We start from the raw sequence: 20,108 nt of genomic DNA, 5'->3' as shown, positions 1-20,108 counted from the left end.
AGATTTTCATTTTCAACTTTCTGGTCAGCCAGCTCTTTTTGCAGCCTTTCAATTTCAATAGTATATTCTTGAATTAGTGTCGCTGTGAATTCAGCAGTTGAACTTGATGCTTGTTGAGGTAGACTGTCATCACCAGTTGACACCTGAACACTGAAAACAAAATGAATACATATACATGTGCATGTATTAAGTTTGTTTACATTAAACATTACAGCTTATAATATCACATTTAATTTTCATACATGTGCATGTATTAAGTTTGTTTACATTAAACATTACAGCTTATAATATCACATTTATTTTTCATTTTGATGTGTAATATGCTCATTAAATATAATACTTGCATATGTGTTATTTTACTTTGTTTACATACCTATCATCTGCCAAGATCTTCCTCTTCAATGCTCTCCTCATTGGTTGGTCACTGCTCCAATCAAACACAGACGGTACAGAAGTTGGCTTGAGACACTTCCGGACTGGTGTCCGTGCCCTATAATTTTCTTGTTTGAAATGTTTTGAACAAACTACCGTCATCTTGGTGATCTGAAATCAAATTCTTGTTTATCAATGCTGTTTAGCATAAATACGGTATTGCTAAGTGTCTGCACTGACCCACTAAACTTTATTGCTAAGCATTGTTTATGTTTCTTTTTGATTGTTTATTACTAATATTTATTTTGAAATGACATGCTTAAGTGTTACTTTTTTAAAGCAATTCAGCCTATGAACATGTGTCTTATAGCAAATGTTTTCATTACATTGTCAGACAAATAGCCTTAGTTTAATAGAAAACAAATTGAATTTACCTTGAAATGTTCTCCTTCATCTCGTCTTATTTTCACAATCCATTTCTTTTTCATAATTGAATATTTAGGTACTTTATGGAAGTGTATGTTATTATCATACCTAGAATCTGAGTTACATAAAGGTACACAGCAATGTAAAGCAGATTTTGCACTGAGTTGCTTCGTGCTTGGGCTTATCAGGTGGTCAGCCATTGTGTTTAGATTCTTGTTTAGCTAGCCTCGCTCTGGTTATGGAATGCAAGGTAAGCATATAATTTGAGAGAGGCCTATTAAATCTCCAATACGTGGCAAGTGCCACAGCCCAAGATTGTTTGCTGACATGCATAATTTCCGCGCTTCAAAACAACACGTGTATTAAGCAAACATGCGCCGGTGATGGCAGCAATATCTGTTATCAGCAGCTTGCAGACGAATTGACCGTCCTGTCAACAGAGCATGGAAACGTTCTCCTACAAGGAATCAAGCTGTGCATCCCAAACAGCCTGCAATCGAAAGTTATTAACCTAGCACACGAGGGTCACCAAGAGAGAAACAGAACAAAAGCGGTCTTACGAGAAACCTGCTGGTTCCCCTATCTGGACAAATTAGTCGACGAGCAATGCAAGAATTGCATACCATGCATGACTGCATCACCACAAACGACGGCAGAACCCATCAAGCCAAGCCCATTACCAAAGAAACCGTGGGATGAAGTGTCAGTTGATTTTTGTGGGCCGTTTCCCACAGGAGAATATTTTATGGTAGTTATCTGTGACTACAGTAGATACCCATTAGTTGAAGGACTAACAAGCCTGACTGCACAAAATGTCATATCGCACCTTGAAAGAATTTCGGAATGTTCTCAATTCCAAGTGTGGTCAAATACGACAACGGAACGCCGTTCAATGGCCATGAATTTACGCAATTTGCGAGCGGTATCGGGTTCAAACACCGGAAGATAACCCAACTAGCCACACAAGCCAACGGATTGGTAGGAGCATTTATGAAGCCACCAGTAAAAACAATGGAAACTGCGACAGCGTCTGAAAAGAACTTTAAATCTGAACTTACTATTTTCTAATGAATAACAGATCAACCCCACATCCAAGCACAGGACGTTCGCCATCTGAAATAATATTCAATCGCAAAATAAAGACAAAACTTCCAACATTTACCGTGCCGAGAAATGATATATATATGTACGCAAAAGGGACACTAAATCAAAGCAAAAGAACAAAAAGTATGCCGATAAGAAACGGAAGGCAAAACCGTGTATATAACAGCCAGGCGATCCGGTCTTTGTTTAACAACCGAAACAAAATAAATTGACAACGCCATTCACTCATAAATGGGGATGCGTCGTCAGACGAAAGGAATCCATGGTCACAGTAAGCTATGGTGACCGTGAAATGACACGCGATGCCGCACACTTTAAGTTGGTACCTGTACCGCCAACACACAGCCAACAATATAAACAGCTTTCAGGGCTGCGTGAGCAGCATAACAACGAAAACAAATAACGTCGATCAAACAGACGTCGTCATTAGCCGATACGTTATCGTGATTGAATGAGTGTTAATTGTGAGATATTTTTTATCCAGGCCATACTAATGCCCGCATAGTATAAATGAGTTTCTTGATGATGATAATAGTGTGTTAATGGTGCTGGATTTAAAAATAATAATAGAAAAGGTGTTTGAAACCAATAGGTCATAATAAAACTTATTAAAAAATAACAAGAAAAAAAACTATTCACATGCAAAATGTTAATAAACTTAATTCGTGAAGTGTGTTAACCAATTCCATGGAGTAATATTAATGAACCTCAAAATTCTGGGAGCGTCCGATTGACCAGAACATTGCAAAGATCCGAAACTGATTTACATCCGCATAATGATAATTAAACAGACATTTGCTGGGCAAATCTCTTCCCGGTCAAACCATTTACATGATATCATCTTAATGCTATAGGCACAAGCCGGATTTCTAACATTCGAATTTAATGCTTGTTCTTAATGATCTATATAATGTGTGTGCTATTAGACAGTGAGAGTTTTATTACCTGACATTTTCTAAATTTGCGAGGAAAAAGGGTCAGAGGTAAATTTATAGACAGACAATAATCTTGTTTATTTGATACATGGTTGCAAATGATTTGATTATTGCAATAATATTTAAGAAAATGATAGTTTATGTTAAAATTAAATAATAAAATGTTTTCTGAATAATTCAGGAAAATATGTTTATATGATTTTTTTTTGATTTTTTTTGCATATAAGTTAAATCAAATCCGTGTAAAGGAAGGATGTAGTGGCCAATCAGAGCCCAGTATTGATAAACCCGCCTCTGTGTATTATGCCCGCCTCTGGCTAACAGTTGCATGTATGTTTATAGTTCAGTTATTGATTGGATTCAAAATCGTATGCGTATCTGTATGAATGTAATAATGCTATTTTAAACCATCCTGTTTTGGGTCTGTTATATACATTACACTGACAACATTACACCACCCCCAACATTTTTGCAGCCCTTAAAACACAAAATGATTGATTATAAATACGCATAATATGTATTGGGTGTGATTGCATATCCCTGTACATAGTTCCCATTGTATCATTGAGAAGTTTTTACACATTCAGTCATTTGTTGAATGTTTTGAGACTACTGAGGGGCAGGGTGCGTGGTCATTAAGGTTATCAGGCCAATGGAACTAGCCCCTTGTGGGTAAATATGATCATGCTATTTTTCATATTTTTTCAATGGAATTTGAAGGAAATATATATTTGGGAATGGGTCTGTTGATATTTTAAGATTCTTTAAATTCAAAATGGAGGCTTTATATTTATATAAATTTAAAATTCTTGGGAAATGTTCAAAATCGTTGTGTTTAACGAAGAAACTGTAGTGTCACATGAAGCAAGATATAATGTTTGACAATTTTAGCCAATTTGGTAAACATTAAAAGGAAAAGCATTTTTATTTCCTTGGTTCTGCAGTATTTGAAACGCATTATAGATGTTTAATCATGACATATATTATATTTTCTATGTTGCAAATTTTTACTTTATTTTTTTTCTGTATTTTATTCCCCTTCCCACTTTAACCCTTATTCAGGATGCATAACTCTTTCCTGTATGTTTTATTTAATGTAATGGTTGTTCGTAAACGGATATTCTGTAACCCAGATAGTACTTACTTGATTAGCTCGTTTTTGTTGTCCTAGGCACATCTTTGTAGCCCCCACGTTGTAAGTATCTTTACGTGTATGTGTATTATTTTAAGTTTTGTATTCTATTTTATATGATGGGTTTACTTCTGAGGTAAATGCTACATCGTCAAAGTTCGTTATAGCTGTGTCGATCGTACCCAATAAGGTCCGTACCTAAGCACAGTGATTTGGAGGGAACGAGCTGAATTTTGACCTTTACAAAATTTAGTGACATTTTACCTAAAATAACCTAAAATATATTTGAATTACGGCACTTTTACAAAGTCAGAAAATCTCGAATTGTCTATGTGCCTTAATTCATAGTTATTTATGCTAGATAGTTGGTATGAGTGACCCCTTTGATGAATCTGAAGAAAAAAATAAATATTTTAGGTTATTTTAGGTAAAATGTCACTAAATTTTGTAAAGGTCAAAATTCAGCTCATTCCCTCCAAATCACTGTGTACCTAAGAAGCTTCCATAGTCCTCAGTGTTGTTTGATGGGATTTCAAGAGGATCTGTAAATAGCCAACACATATTAATCTTTATAGCGTTAATTTGCATCAGTTTAAATAATTTTGTGTTCAAATTGTCATTTATCCACCTAAATGTCCTTCAACAAGTATTTTGACAATTTTTTTACTATGGACGACTCGAGACGTCCACCATCCCAGAAAAAGTACCAAACGGTCTTTGCGCAGAGTATCCTCGCAGCCACAATTTTGAAATTATCTCTGTTATAAATTCAAATTTCTACAATACTGTTATTGCCTACTATTAATGCACCAGTCTATTGTAACCAGCTCCCCCCCCCCCCCCACAGTTCCAGGCAAAGGTGCTCATCACATTGCCTGGATACAGTAATACATTTTTTTTCATAATTTTTTATTTTTAATAAAAACATTTTTTTATTTTTTTTATTATTTATTTTGGTCAAAATAGTAAATATATGTCATTTAATTTTATTTTTTTTTATCTTGACCGAAATAATTAAAAAAATAAATTAAAAAAAAATAAAAAAATAAGAAAATATGAAATAAGTATGTATTACTGTATCCAGGCAATGTGACGAGCACCTGTGGTTCTAGCCCGGATAGCCCGGCAAATGGGCCTGGTTTTTATCTTCCAGGTGTCCCCGCAGTGCGTGTATATGTGGTGTTTTTTTCTTCTTGCAAAAATACCGGGGAAAGGGCCTTACCTGGGGTGCGGGGGCATTTGGCAGGGATTTTATCAGCAGTTTTTCTCCGCTATTCCCCGGACCTGGGGGTGGTGCGTGGTTACAAATGACTGGTGCATACACACATATTTATTTACATGTATGTCATACCCCCCAAAAAACATATTCAGATATCATAAAACACTTACATGTGTCGATTGTTTATCAAGTATCTTGATATCTGTAAATCTGGGACAGAGCTGACAGGTTGTGTAAAAAACGGAGTTTTCAAGTGTAACAATATATATATACCGTTTTAACCTGCTAAGTATTTTCTATCGATTGCTATTGCCGAATATGTTTGTATTGCACTTTTCTCAAAACGGCCCCTTTTAATACCATGGTAACGCGCAACCGGCGCAGTAAAATGTACAGTTAACATATGTGTAATGCATTTGTAATAACCTCCAACACTATAGCTCAGATAATATTGAAAAACCGCCAAAACGTCATTTGAAGTATTTGTGACGTCATATGCAAGTTTGACGTCATTTGAACGTTATATGCGAACAAGTAAATGTATCATTCAAAACTAGAAACAACGATCAGAGTGTACGAAATGGCGTCATCAGATCGCATTGAAGCTCGGGCAGTTATTAAGTTTTGTAGTGAATTAGGGAAAACGCCGACACAAACCTACAAGATGATACAGACGACAAGTGTAAAGAACACTGGTGTCAGTCGCAGTCTGGTTTTTGAATTGCATCAGCGTTTCCGCGACGGCAGAGAGAGCCTTAAAGATGATGAGGGTAGAGGAAGAAAAAAGAAATACGGTGCGACATTGGTGACGTCAATCGCTGACGCATTAGCAAAGGACCGAGGGTTAAAGGTCAGGACGTTGTCGGAGATGTTCGGTGTTGGCTATGGAACAATTCAAAGAATACTTACTGAGGATCTACAAATGTCGAAGGTGTGTGCATTAATAATACGATATGAAACTATTATTTCTTAAAAATAGTTGCTCATAAATGATTCAGCATCTTTATGTTAAAAAAACGTATTTTAATTAGATCAGAAATAATTTATCAAACTAACTTGCCCAGTCTAAGGATCTAAATAACTTAATAATTGAATTAATAATTGAATTAATACACGTTTTTTTTTATTTTCACAAATGATTTTTCAATTTAAAAAAAAAATAATGCTTGCAGGTTCATGCACTCTGGGTTCCATGCCTGTTAAAAGACCATGAAAAGAACTCCGTGTCCATGATTCTAGAACTTTCCTTCAAAGGTATAAGCGGGAGGGAGACGGTTTTCTTAGTAGGATTATAACAACAGACGAGACGTGGCTTTGGTTTTATGACCCCGAGACAAAATCGCAGTCGGCCGTGTGGAAACGAAGCGGATCCCCACCTCCCAAGAAGGCCCGGGTGTCAAAGAGCTGCGGAAAGTACATGTTCATCATGTTTGCTGACATGCACGGGATGATTCATAGCCACGCCGTCCCAAGCCATATGACCATAAATGCAGATTACTAAAGCAAGGCAGGATTATTTTTTATACTTGATAATTAGTTGTTATTCAATTTTCGAGTTTTGATATAAATATCACTATGTAATTCAAATATTTCCTTATGTTTGAAGTAAAAACTATTTAATTGCTACATATTAAGCAATTTATGTACCCCTTTTTTATTTTAAATGAACAAAAAATATGTGTTATTTTAAAATATGTGATACCATACTCTTTATCTAACGTAATTTTGTAAGTTGCATATAGCGAATCGTTTCTTGTCACACTTATTATCACATATGCGGGCCGTAATGTCTTTTTCACTTGAACAAGTACTCCGCCGGGACCTCGTGCACGCATTGCAGAAAAGGAGACCGGGGACTCCCCTCGAGAATTTCATTTTGCATATGGACAATGCATCATCCCATACTGCACAGACGACACGTTTGGAGATCGGGGTCCTTGGATTCGAGACAATTTCGCACCCACCATATTCCCCAGATTTGGCACCTTTTGATTTTGCCATCTTCCCGGCAATCAAAACACAATTAAAAGGAAATTGTTTCGATTCGCTGACAGATCTCCGCACGGCAACATCACAAATTATCAAACAATATGACTCTGAGTGGTATAGAGATATATTCCGCCACCAATGGATTCATCGCCACCAACGGTGCATCCAGTGTGACGGCGATTATTTTGAAAAAAAACTAGGATGACGTCGATTACGCTGTTAACGTCATTCCAATGCATCCAGCGTGTGCCGGGTCTGCGTTAATGACCTTCGTCAGAGCCCTGTAACTTTCGCAACATACGTACTATTTTCATGAAATTGTCAGTATTTGTAGCGGATACTATCCGCGTCTTGTTAATGTATATGTTGATGTATAAATATTAAACCATATTGGTTATGTGAGAACAATCCTGTTTATTTTGGATCATCCCGCGTAATTGCTTGTTTTCTTGTTTTTTTACTATATGAGCTATCACAGTCTGCCTAAAAAAAAATTCAGTACTTGTCCTTTTGGGCATGTAATTGAAGAAAACCACTTGCCCAAAAACAGTTTAACTTGCTCAAAATAATTTTTTAAAAACCCAACAAAAATCAAATTGAGGTGATCATTTATTCCCTAAAGGATAACTGCAAATTGAAAACAAAAACACAAACTAGAGAAGAATTTAATTAATAAGCGTCCAAGTTTCGGGCAGAGGCTTAGACGCTTATAAATTTATTATTTAATAAATAAGCGTCGGGCAGACGCTTAGACGCTTATTAATTGAATACTACAAATGCTGAGCACCTGGAATGCTGTGACTTCACCAATTCATGCGTAAATATACGAAAGCTAATATTTAGAACGTTCATTCAGGATTTATGAATTGTTGCTGAAGAAATTAAGAAAACTGAGAGATTTAAATTCCGGAAAAATGCACTTGCCCGTTCGGGCAACCACCTGGGAATTTTTACTTGTCCGAAACAGTAATTGCTTGTCTCGGGCTTTGGGCAACCCAGTTAAGACGAAGACTGCTATCAGCTATATAATATTACTAACTTTACTCCTTAAGTGTACCAAAATACCCTTGAAAAATGGTGCACGTTTGTTGAATTTTACGGTCATGCGATACGCTGAAAACATCCCAGCATGCAATGCAATATTTTGGCTTTTGTGCGGAATTTGTGGCCACGTAGCTATGAATTGAAAATCCCATTTATAAATGCTTTTATTTTTTTTATCTACATGATACACAAATCAAATGCCTTTTTTATTTGATCATAAAAGACAAATGAGTTAAACATAATATTGAATAAAATTGATGTTTTTTCTTATGTGCGCAAATCTATATTTTGAGGGTTTTGTTTTTGTAAATTTCGCCAACAAATTGTGTGACTATAATCAGTGGACATGTATACCATGTGATAAATTGCGTCATAAATGCTACGTCGGAAGGCAATATTTTGCCACGAATAAAGACTTTAAACAAAGATAACTTTCCTATTTCTAAACCATTTTAAAGGAAACATAGCGCAGTCTACGCCGCTTACAGAGCCCCGCCTTTGGTATTTTACCAGAGATTGATTGAGTGTGTAGTTTCTTAAAACACTTCGACAAACCTTTTCACAATATGGCCGTCTCAGACGGAACACTGTCCAAACATTATTTTGGAAACAGGTTTGTCGAAGTGTTTGATGAACCTAATCACCTTATCCAACTCTGGTAATAAAACGAAGGCCGTGCTCTTTAAACGGCATAGACTGCCCTTTGTTTCATTCAAAATGGTGTACTTTAAGATATCTTTGATTAAAGTTTTCATTTTAAGCAAAATATTGCCTTCTGGCGTAGCATATATGACCTAATTTATCACGTGGTATGCACACACTGATAATTCTGATAGAAGATTTGACTACACTTGTAGTACAAAGACAGACGCCATTAAAATTCATTCTCAAATTCCTGATGTTTTTAGGCCAAGGAAAGCAGTTAAGGAAGGTTAGAGCCGAAACGAGACTGACCCTCATTAAAGACTGAATTTAACCCTTTCTTGTATTTTGTGCTAAAAAAATACGTATTTTCGTTTCAGCATGTGTAGTACTTTAGATTTAAAAATATTGTCAAAACATAGAACAAGGAACACCCTTCGTTAAAACTGTCTGTTTCATATTGTAACCTGAAAATATTTTAAAATATTAAAGGCATTCTGAAGGATGGATGCAGTTCCAGGCAGAAAGGCACCCATGGAATCAGGATCGGCTCCTGACCCCACCTACTGCCAGCCATGCGCAGGAGATGGCAATAAATTCCTTCCCGAGGCCTTCTGTCCCGTCTGCAAGGAGTTCCTGTGTTCTAACTGTGCCCGAGTACACCGGAACCAAAAGATAACCAAAACTCACGTCCTGCAGGAAAATAGCAATATGCCTTCCCCAAACCACGTTGCAGAGAGCGAAGATGAGAAGTACACAGAAACATGTAAACTCCATGCTAGAGAGTTCATAAAATACTTCTGTCCCAATCATGAGGACCTTCTGTGTGGAGATTGTTTGGCTGAGAAGCAAGTTCATCGTTCTTGTAAAGTAGAAAAGATTTCTCAAGCAGCAAAACGATACAAATATGATGTAGAATACATCGGTATAAAGACTGGTCTTGTGCAGATGGTCACTGACATTAGCAAGCTTTCACACGACATAAAAACGGGTATGAAATCAGTTGAAGAGGAAAGCCTTACCAATATCAATGAGCTTCGCAAATTCAGGACTGAAATTAACAAGTACCTGGATAAGAGGGAAAACGAGCTCTTGGCAGAAATTGATCAGAAGAAACAAACATCCAAGATGTTGCTAAGTGACCTGAAGTCGAAATGCACAAACATAAAATCAGACACTGAAAAACTAAAGTCTGAGCTACCAGCACATGAAGCCAACAACATGCATCTGTTTGTAGTAGGAAAGCGAGCTATGAAAGAGCTGGCAGGTCTCCAGACTGCCATGGAAGATGTCGACCGGAAGAGGAAAGTTCCCCGGTGCAAGTTTCACAGGGACCCTGCAACTGAGCAGTTGCTAGCTTTTAAAAATGCAATAGGAAGGTTGGAAGAGGGTAAATCAACTTCGGCATTATGGCAGCAACATCGACAGCAGGAGATGAAGCAGCAACAACACAAACATAGACTAGTTTCATCACAGAAAGGTGACTAACTTGAAACTTCCATATTTAATATATAGTATAATTAGTTTGTTTCAATTATACTCTTCATTTAATAACAATATAGAAAATTTAATACTTTTGTCTAATGCAAATGTATTTTCAAAAGTATTTATAAACATAAAGCGGCTAAAAAATATTGACAGTGATAAGGCCACGCCAAATAAATGTATCGTTAGATGGATATACCGCGTTTACATTTCAGAAAATTAAATTTAACAAAATATATATATATTAATTATTTTACACCAATTCCTTTTTAAAAACAGCCCTTTTTTTCTTAAACCATCATGCATGTATAAACGCAAAAACGATGCATATCTCTGACAGTCCATTTTTGGTAACATATCATTCTTTTAACCTATTTTACATAAAAAGTAAAATAATGATGACCATAAGAGCTTGAAAGAGAAAAGGCTAATAGGAAATAATGTTAGTTGTTTTGTTTTGTTTTTTACTTACCGGTATACATGTTTATTGGACTGCAACAAGTTATGTTTGTTCTCCGAATTTTTGCCACAACCAATTTTTCATAAGCGAGCGAAGAGCGAAAAATATTTTTGTCTTATATGCAATATAAAGAAGAACAATTGTTTAACTGCCCTTTAACTCATTTAAACACCATCTAGAACTTTATCTCAAGTGCAGATTATAAGTATGATGATCATTGCTTGAGGAAGAGGTGTTAAACAACTTATCTACCTGAAATCAGTAACAACAGTTTTTAAAGCTGCACTCTCACAGATTGAACGTTTTGACAACTTTTTTATTGTTTGTCTTGAAACGAGCAGATTTTTGCGATCATCAGGTCAAGGTGACTGACTTTGAATGTGATAAACTTGTTAGAGTGATGACTAGACAATGCTTAGACCTATGTTTTTTTTAAACTTAATATTCAGGTAGGGCCTGACAAGGAGAGGACCCCTGTTGATTCGGGGGTCATCAGGTTCAAAGGTCAAGGTCACGATGATCGTGAACGTGAAAAGATTGTCGTAGTGCTAACTTGACAATGCCTGCAGCAATGGTTCTCAAACTTGTCATAGAGGTTTTGCGTGACGAGTACGTGACCCCTATTGATTTTCAGGTCATGAAATGCCAGTGACATTTACCGTGACCCTGCAATCAGGAGGATACATTTTTACCTGCAACATGGGCATCGAATTTGAAATGACATATTAATCAGCATTATGATACGAGTTTTGATATGATACCAGAAATATGAAACATTTTTGCCATGTTGTATTCCAATAATGCATCTTCAGCTTCATAGCGGCATTTCTATCTCACATGAGCACTTGTGCTCAGCGTTTGTGCTCAGCGTGAGCTATTGTGATAGGGTGATTGTCCGTCGTCAGCCGTCTATCTGGTATCAATATTTGCCTTCAAATAGTTTCTCCTCGTAAACCACTGGGACAATATCAACAAAACTTCCAGGCATGTACCTTGGGTGTTCCTCTTCCGGATTCCTTGAATAAAAGTTGATTCCTGCAGAACTCTCTTTGCCATGACAACCAAAAGGAAAAACTATGAAAATATTTTTCTCAGAAACTGCTGGTTTGATTTCAGAATTCCTGTATCAAGCTCATTCACCCCATGTTGATTCGTGAAAAAACATGGCCGCCACGGGGCGGAGCTACTTTCACTATACATGTATATGTCTACATGGGGAAAAAAAATTCTTCCCCTCAGAATCTACTGGCCGGATTTCAAAATACTTTCTAAGGTGGCCCTTTATCAAATTCCTTCAAGTCATGTTGGTTCGTTTAAAACTCTGCCGACAGGTGACGGGGCTAGTTTTCACTATATGACTTAATTCTATAATATGATATGTAGCAAGATGCAGTTTAAGTAAGCGAGACAACTCCGGTGTGAAGAGTCAGTACATTTAACAGGCAAAATCTCCCTCTGATTTTTTTTGCCGGAAACCCCATAGCCCAGCACCATGTAGAGGTTCATTACCAAAAGTTCAAATTATGCCCCTGGCGTCAAAGCTTGTCCCGCCCCGGGGGTCTTAGGTTTTTAGCTCACCTGAGCTAGTGCTCAGCTTATGTGCTCAACCATTGTGATTGTCCGTCGTCCATTCGTCCATGTGCAACATTTTTTGTATGGAAAATTTGAAAATCTTCCCCTCAGAATATACTGGCCCGATTTTAAAATAATTCCACAGAAAATTGTTCCTTAGTTGACCAATTCGTTCACCTTACGTTAATTCATAAAAAGACATGGCTGCCAGAGGCGGGGCTTCTTTTCACTATATGTATGTGGAAACATTAAAATGTCACAGAAATGTTCCTAAGGTTACCCTCTGTAGAATTCTTTCACCCCATGTTCATTCATAAAGAAACATGGTTGCCAGGGGCTTTAATTAAAGAAATTACCTAAAATTGATCTTGTCCGTTAAATAACTTTACAAGCATTTGTTTAATTATCACCACATTTATTCAGAATGTATATAGGCATTATACCTTGGACCAGTCGAAAACTGGCCAGATCACTGTAGTCACCTGAAATTTATTGCCCTTTCATTATAACTCAGGTTAGCAATATAGGGTCATCTTGGCCTGCTTGTTATTTTGTAGCATCAGAGAAGAGCTTTAAGTCAGCAGGCCATAGCCTGAGAAACAAAAGCCAGTTTTACATTGCAGGGCAGAACAACAGCAGTATCTATCAGCATCTCAGCAGCCAAAACAATGCCCTGGCCCTACAGTTAAAGACCGTAACTCAATTTCTTATGTATGTCGTTATGACTTCTATTTATATATAAATATATCTAACTGTTACATATAATTTTCGCTTTCGTTTTAAGTTTTGATCTTCCGTGTTCAGGCTGTAACTTAGTCATGGAGAGAGGGATTTTACAATTACTCAGCACATGTGTTCGTTATAAATAGATGACTTGTATGTGTGTCATGCACGTGATACGTCAACATTATGTACCCAAAGCATGTGCCATGTTTTTTTTAAATCACTCCTTGCTTGACAAAGGTTCAGCCCGGCAACGGAAAACCATTCCATAATGATTAACCTGTAAGCGTTTTAACGGCATGCAGAAAAAAGTTTATTGAACTCGTGTACCTAAAAATGTACCTAAAGAATGTAATTATTATGTGTACCCAATTAACGTCTGTCGGATCATTCATCATTCTATATGTCACTAAGTTTCTGCTAAATAAATTAGAAGGTCAAAGGTCAAGGTGACCTTTAGGTGAAAAAAATATTTTTGCTCACCAACTGAAGTTCCTTTGGTTTATTATTCATTACTATGATAGACATATATATATACATATATATTTAAACCTGTATTAAGTGGCCACCCTTGGGAAATGATTAAAATGGCTGCTTAAGACAGGTGGCCACTTAATCCAGGTTTGACATTTCGGCCACTTTAGCTTTATTCAAGGATGGAGTATGTATCTTCACGTTTATGCTTAAGTAAGAAATTGATTTGAGTCCTTCCACATTTAAATTCCTTGGGAACACTTCTTGCACTACGGCCGTTTTCTAATAACTTTATACACTCCACACGTTCTTTTAGAGTCAAACACTTTCGATTAGTGTTATTTTCAGCCATAATCAATTAGTTAAAAAAATATCAAGAACAGTGCATTGTAAATATCCGTCCGTAGAAATATAAATCCGCACACTTTAAAAATAATATTGAAGTGAATAAAAAAATCGTACCTGTTTCACGTCTTTGAATGACAATGCAAACTGTGAATTCATAATTATCGGGTTTTTGTGTCAGTATTTAATAATTAACTTCGTAATTATTTAATAATCTTATTAATTGTGTAATTTATTGTGTCAATTCTGATCAAAACATTCACAGACGTGTTATAAACATGATTTCTTGATAAGTAAACACGCATGGCAATCGTGTGATGCAATATTCATTTTCATTGGATGACGGAGATACCCGAGGCCGTTATTCTTTTCCGTAAACTTCTATACGCAATATAAGCTGTGTATTGGCAAAATTTATAAGCGGAAGTGTCAGTGACAAGGGATTAGTGGCCGCTTATTAGTGTTTATAAGGCCGCAGCTGTGTTAGACAGTCGGCCGCTTAATGCACGTACATTAAATAGTAAAACGTACGGGGGGAATTTGGAGTGGCCCGTTAAGGACCTTGCATAATCAATTGAACTGGATGTGGCATTCATCACTGTGATATTAGATATTTATGTTTGTTCTGTATGACAGGGGAACCATAATTGAGCTACGGCAGAAGTCTTTTCTATCGACCAATCAGAACCAGACATTGACCAGCCCCCTCTCCTCCAGGATAGAGAAGAACAATGTAGTGTTGGAGGGCGGAGGGCAGTTTGAGGAAGGGAAGTTATATATGATCGATGATCATCAGGGTAACACCAGGAAAATGATCTTTACCAAGGGAGATTTCATGCCATTGCAGGAACCAGATAAATCCAGTAAGTGGTTTGTGAACAAAAAAAAAATACTAAAATGATTTGTATCAATAGTGTATGTATAGGAATCCATTTTTCATGAAGAAAATATTTTAAGCTAACCTAAGCACAAAGTGCTCAGCGTGATCTCGAGCTATTGTTTTAGGGTTATTGTCCATCACAGTCCGTCGTTTACATTTTCCTTTAAACAACTTCTTCTCCTTAACCACTGATACGATTTCAACCAAACTCTATAGGTATGTTCATAGGGTGGTCCTCTTCCAGATTCCTTCAATAAATGTAGTTTCAAGCAGAGCTCCGTTGCCATTGAAACCGAAAGGAATACTCCTCTGAAACTGCTAGCCCGATTTCAAAAATAATTTCACGGAAATGTTTCTTAGGCGACAATGACTGTATCAAATTCATTCACCACATGTTGATTTGTAAAAAAATGTGTCTTTATGAGAGAAAATCTCCTCCTCAGAATCCACTGGCCAAATTTGAAAATACATTCTCTGAAATGTTTGTAAGGTGGCCCTTTATCAATTTCTTCACCCAAAGTTGATTCATGTAAAATCTTGGCCGCCAGGGTGCGGGGCTTCCTTTCACTGTATGTATATATATGGACAACTTTGAATTTATTCTGTTCAGAAACTATTCGCCCGATTTCAAAATAATGTCACAGAAATTATTTCTAATTTTACACTCTGTCAAATTCCTACACCCCATGTGTTCCTGAGGTGACCATATATCAAATTGCTTCACCCCAATGTGATTCATAAAAAACATTGACGCCAACAACAGTGCTATTTTTCGCTATACGTCTATATGGACAACTTTGAAAATCTTCTCTTCAGAGAGCAATGGCACTATTTCAAAAACAAAAATCACAGAAATATTGTGTAGGTGACACTTATATCAAAATTATTATTATTATTATTATCATTATATTACTATTATTATTATTATTATTATTATTATTATTATTATTATTATTATTATTATTATTATTATTATATCATTACTTTATTGTTCTACAATCATTGAAGATCTAAACTTCAAACTTTGAACTTATTCACAAACAATGCCACCTTGTCACACGGTGACTTCTCAGTGTTACATGACTGTTTTCTTGTTTTAACAATGTTCCTAAGGTGGCCCTTTATCAAATTCCTTCAAGTCATGTTGGTTCGTTTAAAACTCTGCCGACAGGTGACGGGGCTAGTTTTCAATATATGACTTTATTCTATAATATGATATGTAGCAAGATGCAGTTTAACCCTTTAGCGCATGTAAACGAGATAGGCCGACATAGCTCATTAGCAGATGTAAACGCATCTGGCCGACCCTAAACACTACTGGATGTAAACGCATCTCCCGCATATTTCAATAGGGTCATTTCAATACTTCAATATTGCATCTTTCTTTTTGTAAACAATATCCCGGATGTTTATAAAGCTAAATATTAACCTTTTGTGTATTGATTTTCCCTCGAAAATGTCGTCTGCTAAAACTTAAAGGTTATTATTTATATTGCCAATCACAGGTGTGAGATCCTACTGTGACGCAATAAAACCTCGAGGAATGGCAATACTGTACAGTATGGAATTTCCCCCAAAACATTGATGCGTAAATCATTGAATATATTATGTCAGTTTAATTTACCATTGAAATTAATAAAGATAATAATTATTTGAAGATATTATTTTGTGTTACAAACAATAGAAACAATAAGTAGCTGAGAAAATGATGAGTAAATTTTCTGCTGAGCTAATCGATGGCCAGCATGGTTCCGGTCGTAAAATAGGTCAAGTAAACAACATTTGTGCAAGCGTTTGATGATTTAGCTCTTTTTTTTTCATTACTTGGAAAACATTTATCGGCTTTCTTTTTGTAAAGAATTTTATGAGGGGGTAATAAAGTTAAACAGACGCTCTGGGCTGGATCTCTCAGCTGGATGACACCGGATATTCCTGCCACATTTCCGTGTATTATACACAAGAACATCAATTGTCGGCTTTTTAATCCAGATGGGTCTTTTTTATGATAGGGGTAATACAATTTAGATCGATCCCAGCATATTATTACCCTTTGATTTAATGCAATTATGACATTTCAAAGAAATGTAACAATTCCATCTTGGAAATGCATTCACAGATGAAATAAAATAATTTTATATTTCATCATTGACACCATTTATTAGATAATTTAATTACCTATAAAAAATGTATTCACATAAAAAAGATTTGGAAACAATTATTTGGAGTAATATTGATTTTAAGGTCATACCGCTGTATTCATTTGCTCATTTTCGAATATCCTGAAAAGTACCTATACAGATAAGGACTGCTTATCAGTAAGATGGCTATTGACTGGGAGGTGTAATCTGGCCACTTGTCTATGTGCAAAAGGGTTAAGTAAGCGAGACAACTCCGGTTTGAAGAGTTAGTACATTTAACAGGTAAAATCTCCCTTTGAATTTTTTTTGCCGGAAACCCCATGGCCCAGCATCATGTAGAGGTTCCTTACCAAAAGTTCAAATTATGCCCCTGGCGTCAAAGCTTGTCCCGCCCCGGGGGTCTTAGGTTTTTAGCTCACCAGATCACTGTAGTCACCTGAAATTTATTGCTCTTTCATTATCACTCAGGTTAGCAATATAGGGTCATCTTGACCTTCTTGTTATTTTGTAGCATCAGAGAAGAGCTTTAAGTCAGCAGGCCTAAGCCTGAGAAACAAAAGCCAGTTTTACATTGCAGGGCAGAACAACAGCAGTATCTATCAGCATCTCAGCAGCCAAAACAATGCCCTGGCTGAACAGTTAAAGACCGTAACTCAATTTCTTGTGTATGTCGTTATGACTTCTATTTATATATAAATATATCTAACTGTTACATATAATTTTCGCTTTCGCTTTAAGTTTTGATCTTCCGTGTTCAGGCTGTAACTTAGTCATGGAGGGAGGGATTTTACAATTACTCAGCACATGTGTTCGTTATAAAAAGATGACATGTATATGTGTGTCATGCACGTGATACGTCAACTTTATGTACCCAAAGCATGTGCCATGTTTTTTTAAATCCCTCCTTGCTTGACAAAGGTTCAGCCCGGCAACGGAAAACCATTCCATAATAATTAACCTGTAAGCGTTTTAACGGCATGCAGAAAAAAGTTTATTGAACTCGTGTACCTAAATATGCACCTAAAGAATGAAATTATTATGTGTACCCAATTAACATATTGCTTTTTCCCTGTCCGTCAGTCTGTCGGATCATTCATCATTCTATATGTCACACTAATTTTCTGCTAAATAAATTAGTAGGTCAAAGGTCAAGGTGACCTTCAGGTGAAAAAAATATTTTTGCTCTCTACCTGAAGTTCATTTGGTTTATTCTTCAATACTATGATATATATATATATATATATATATATATATATATATATATATATATATATATATATATATATATATATATATATATATATATATATATCCGACGGATATAATCCTTTCGGATTGTGCACGTTTTTCTCGGGCGTGTCGTGCCCGAGTGGCGGGATAGAAAGGTATATAAGGAACGGTTTTAGAGTGCTATAAAAGAAGTTTTTCATTTTGGACAATGGATTATTAAAAACGTCAGTGATAAACGATTTATTGTGTATTATTTAGGAAATCATTTAAGAAAACTATATTAAATTTGAAACAAATTAAAAACTGTAAAAATTAAATTGTGTTGTTTCTTGTGAGAACATTCAAAACCAAACCCCAATGTGGCAATTAAATCTCAGGGGGCAATAACTCAATTAAACTTCGCCACATTGATGGTGCCGGAACCCGGGACTATTAACCGGACATAATGAATAAGTGTGCAGGTGGAATAATAAGTAATTAAATGTAATTTGAGTGCAAATAAGATGGATTAAAATTGTGTAGTGATGAAGTTATGCAGCTGGAATTTTCAGTGCTAAGCGAATTAGACATTAATAAGTTTGTCAGTGAATAAGGAATAAAGCAATAAGGAAATAAATTAAACAAAATGGCTGGGATTTCGTATTTAAAGGGAGTTAGAACGAGGTACAGAAATACCTTAGAGACCGAAATTGACAAAAGTGTTTTGTTAATAAAGTGTAACTTAGATACAAGTAACATAGATGATGTGCTTTCGAAGACAAGTAAGTGTCTAGAGAAACTAAAAACCTATTCAGAAAAGTTAGAAATTCAATCTGGAAAATTAGCAAGTGCTCTTGATGATAGTGAAACAGAGTTCGTCAGTGCAATTATTGATGAGGACTGTAGCCTGTGTGATGAAGCCATATCGGCTTTACTCGATTTGAAAGAGTATAAGGCTAAACTCATTTCTAAGAAAGAACAGGATGTGGATATTAAGAAAGAAAAGGATGAATTAAGTCCGTTTGTACAGTTACAGCATGAACTTCAAAATATTGCTCATGCTCAAGTTAAACAACAACAAGAGTTTCTTGAACTACAAAAAAAAGAACAAAAAGAGTCCCAAAAGAAAGCGTCAACTTCAGTTAGACTCCCAAAACTTTAGATGATTTCCTTCGGTGGTGATAGATTACGTTGGATAGAATTTTGGGATTCGTACGAATGTACAGTGCATAAGAATGATCAATTATCAAAAGTGGATAAATTTAATTATCTCAAAAGCAAGCTCTATAGTGAAGCGCGAGGTGCTATAGCCGGATTAGCGTTATCAAACAAGAACTATGAGGTAGCGATTGAAGTACTGAAAGAGAGATTCGGTAAGACTCAACAAGTGATTGACTTACATTACAATAAATTGATAAATTTACACAGTGCAAATAACAATGTTTCCAGTTTAAGGAATTTCTTGGATAATGTTGAGAGTCATCTAAGGAGCCTTGAGGTTCTAGAACAGAACATAAATCAGGACGTATTCATATCGATGATACGAGCAAAACTTCCTTAAGATGTGCTTCTTCAATTAGAAATGTTAAATGGTGCTGAAAGAAAATGGACAATAACTACATTAAGGAATAGACTGAGGGAATATATAGCTGCACGAGAAAAGTCAGACAAACGGCAGTTTGATACAAAACCAAAGATACCACAAAATAAATCGCTGTATTGTGGTTCGGTGAGTGATCGAATACCAAATAAATCAAACTATGGTTATAAAGCAATAAATTCGGCTGAGGCTTTGGTTGCAAATACAAAGAAACTAACGCCGCAGCAATCAAAACCAAGTAAAGATTACTCGGAAATGTGTAGATACTGCGCAAAACATCACTGGAGTGACGAGTGTCTACAGTACCGGACACTCAGTGCGCGTAAACAAGTGCTTAAGGAGAGTTGTTTTAGATGCTT

General features: G+C 36.1%; 2 protein-coding genes across 2 annotated transcripts; both read left to right on the top strand.

Moving 5' to 3' along the window:
* The first annotated feature begins 3,980 nt into the window (after positions 1-3,980).
* LOC128216357 (uncharacterized) lies at positions 3,981-19,311 on the top strand. The gene is made up of 5 exons (XM_052922915.1): positions 3,981-4,032; positions 9,356-10,343; positions 13,004-13,091; positions 14,559-14,785; positions 18,965-19,311. The coding sequence occupies exons 2-5, from the start codon at positions 9,368-9,370 to the stop codon at positions 19,309-19,311; spliced, it is 1,638 nt and encodes a 545-aa protein (XP_052778875.1). The 5' UTR covers positions 3,981-4,032; positions 9,356-9,367.
* Positions 5,769-6,689, top strand: LOC128216358 (protein GVQW3-like). Its single transcript, XM_052922916.1, has 2 exons — positions 5,769-6,121; positions 6,428-6,689. The coding sequence occupies exons 1-2, from the start codon at positions 5,769-5,771 to the stop codon at positions 6,687-6,689; spliced, it is 615 nt and encodes a 204-aa protein (XP_052778876.1).
* Positions 19,312-20,108: the final 797 nt, after the last annotated feature.

This window comes from Mya arenaria, chromosome 14 (assembly GCF_026914265.1).
Source record: "Mya arenaria isolate MELC-2E11 chromosome 14, ASM2691426v1".
NCBI lineage: Eukaryota > Metazoa > Mollusca > Bivalvia > Myida > Myidae > Mya > Mya arenaria.
Note: the sequence above shows the minus strand (reverse complement) of the source record. Positions and strands in the feature narration are given on the sequence as shown.

Bases quoted from the DNA above. Each gene is read 5' to 3' on its own strand.
- LOC128216358 (XM_052922916.1), top strand. From the start codon at position 5,769: ATGGCGTCATCAGATCGCATTGAAGCTCGGGCAGTTATTAAGTTTTGT. The intron at 6,122-6,427 runs GTGTGCATTAAT...CCATGATTCTAG, and splicing joins GATCTACAAATGTCGAAGGT to AACTTTCCTTCAAAGGTATA.
- LOC128216357 (XM_052922915.1), top strand. From the start codon at position 9,368: ATGGATGCAGTTCCAGGCAGAAAGGCACCCATGGAATCAGGATCGGCT. The intron at 10,344-13,003 runs GTGACTAACTTG...TTTACATTGCAG, and splicing joins ACTAGTTTCATCACAGAAAG to GGCAGAACAACAGCAGTATC. The intron at 13,092-14,558 runs GTATGTCGTTAT...TCTGTATGACAG, and splicing joins ACCGTAACTCAATTTCTTAT to GGGAACCATAATTGAGCTAC.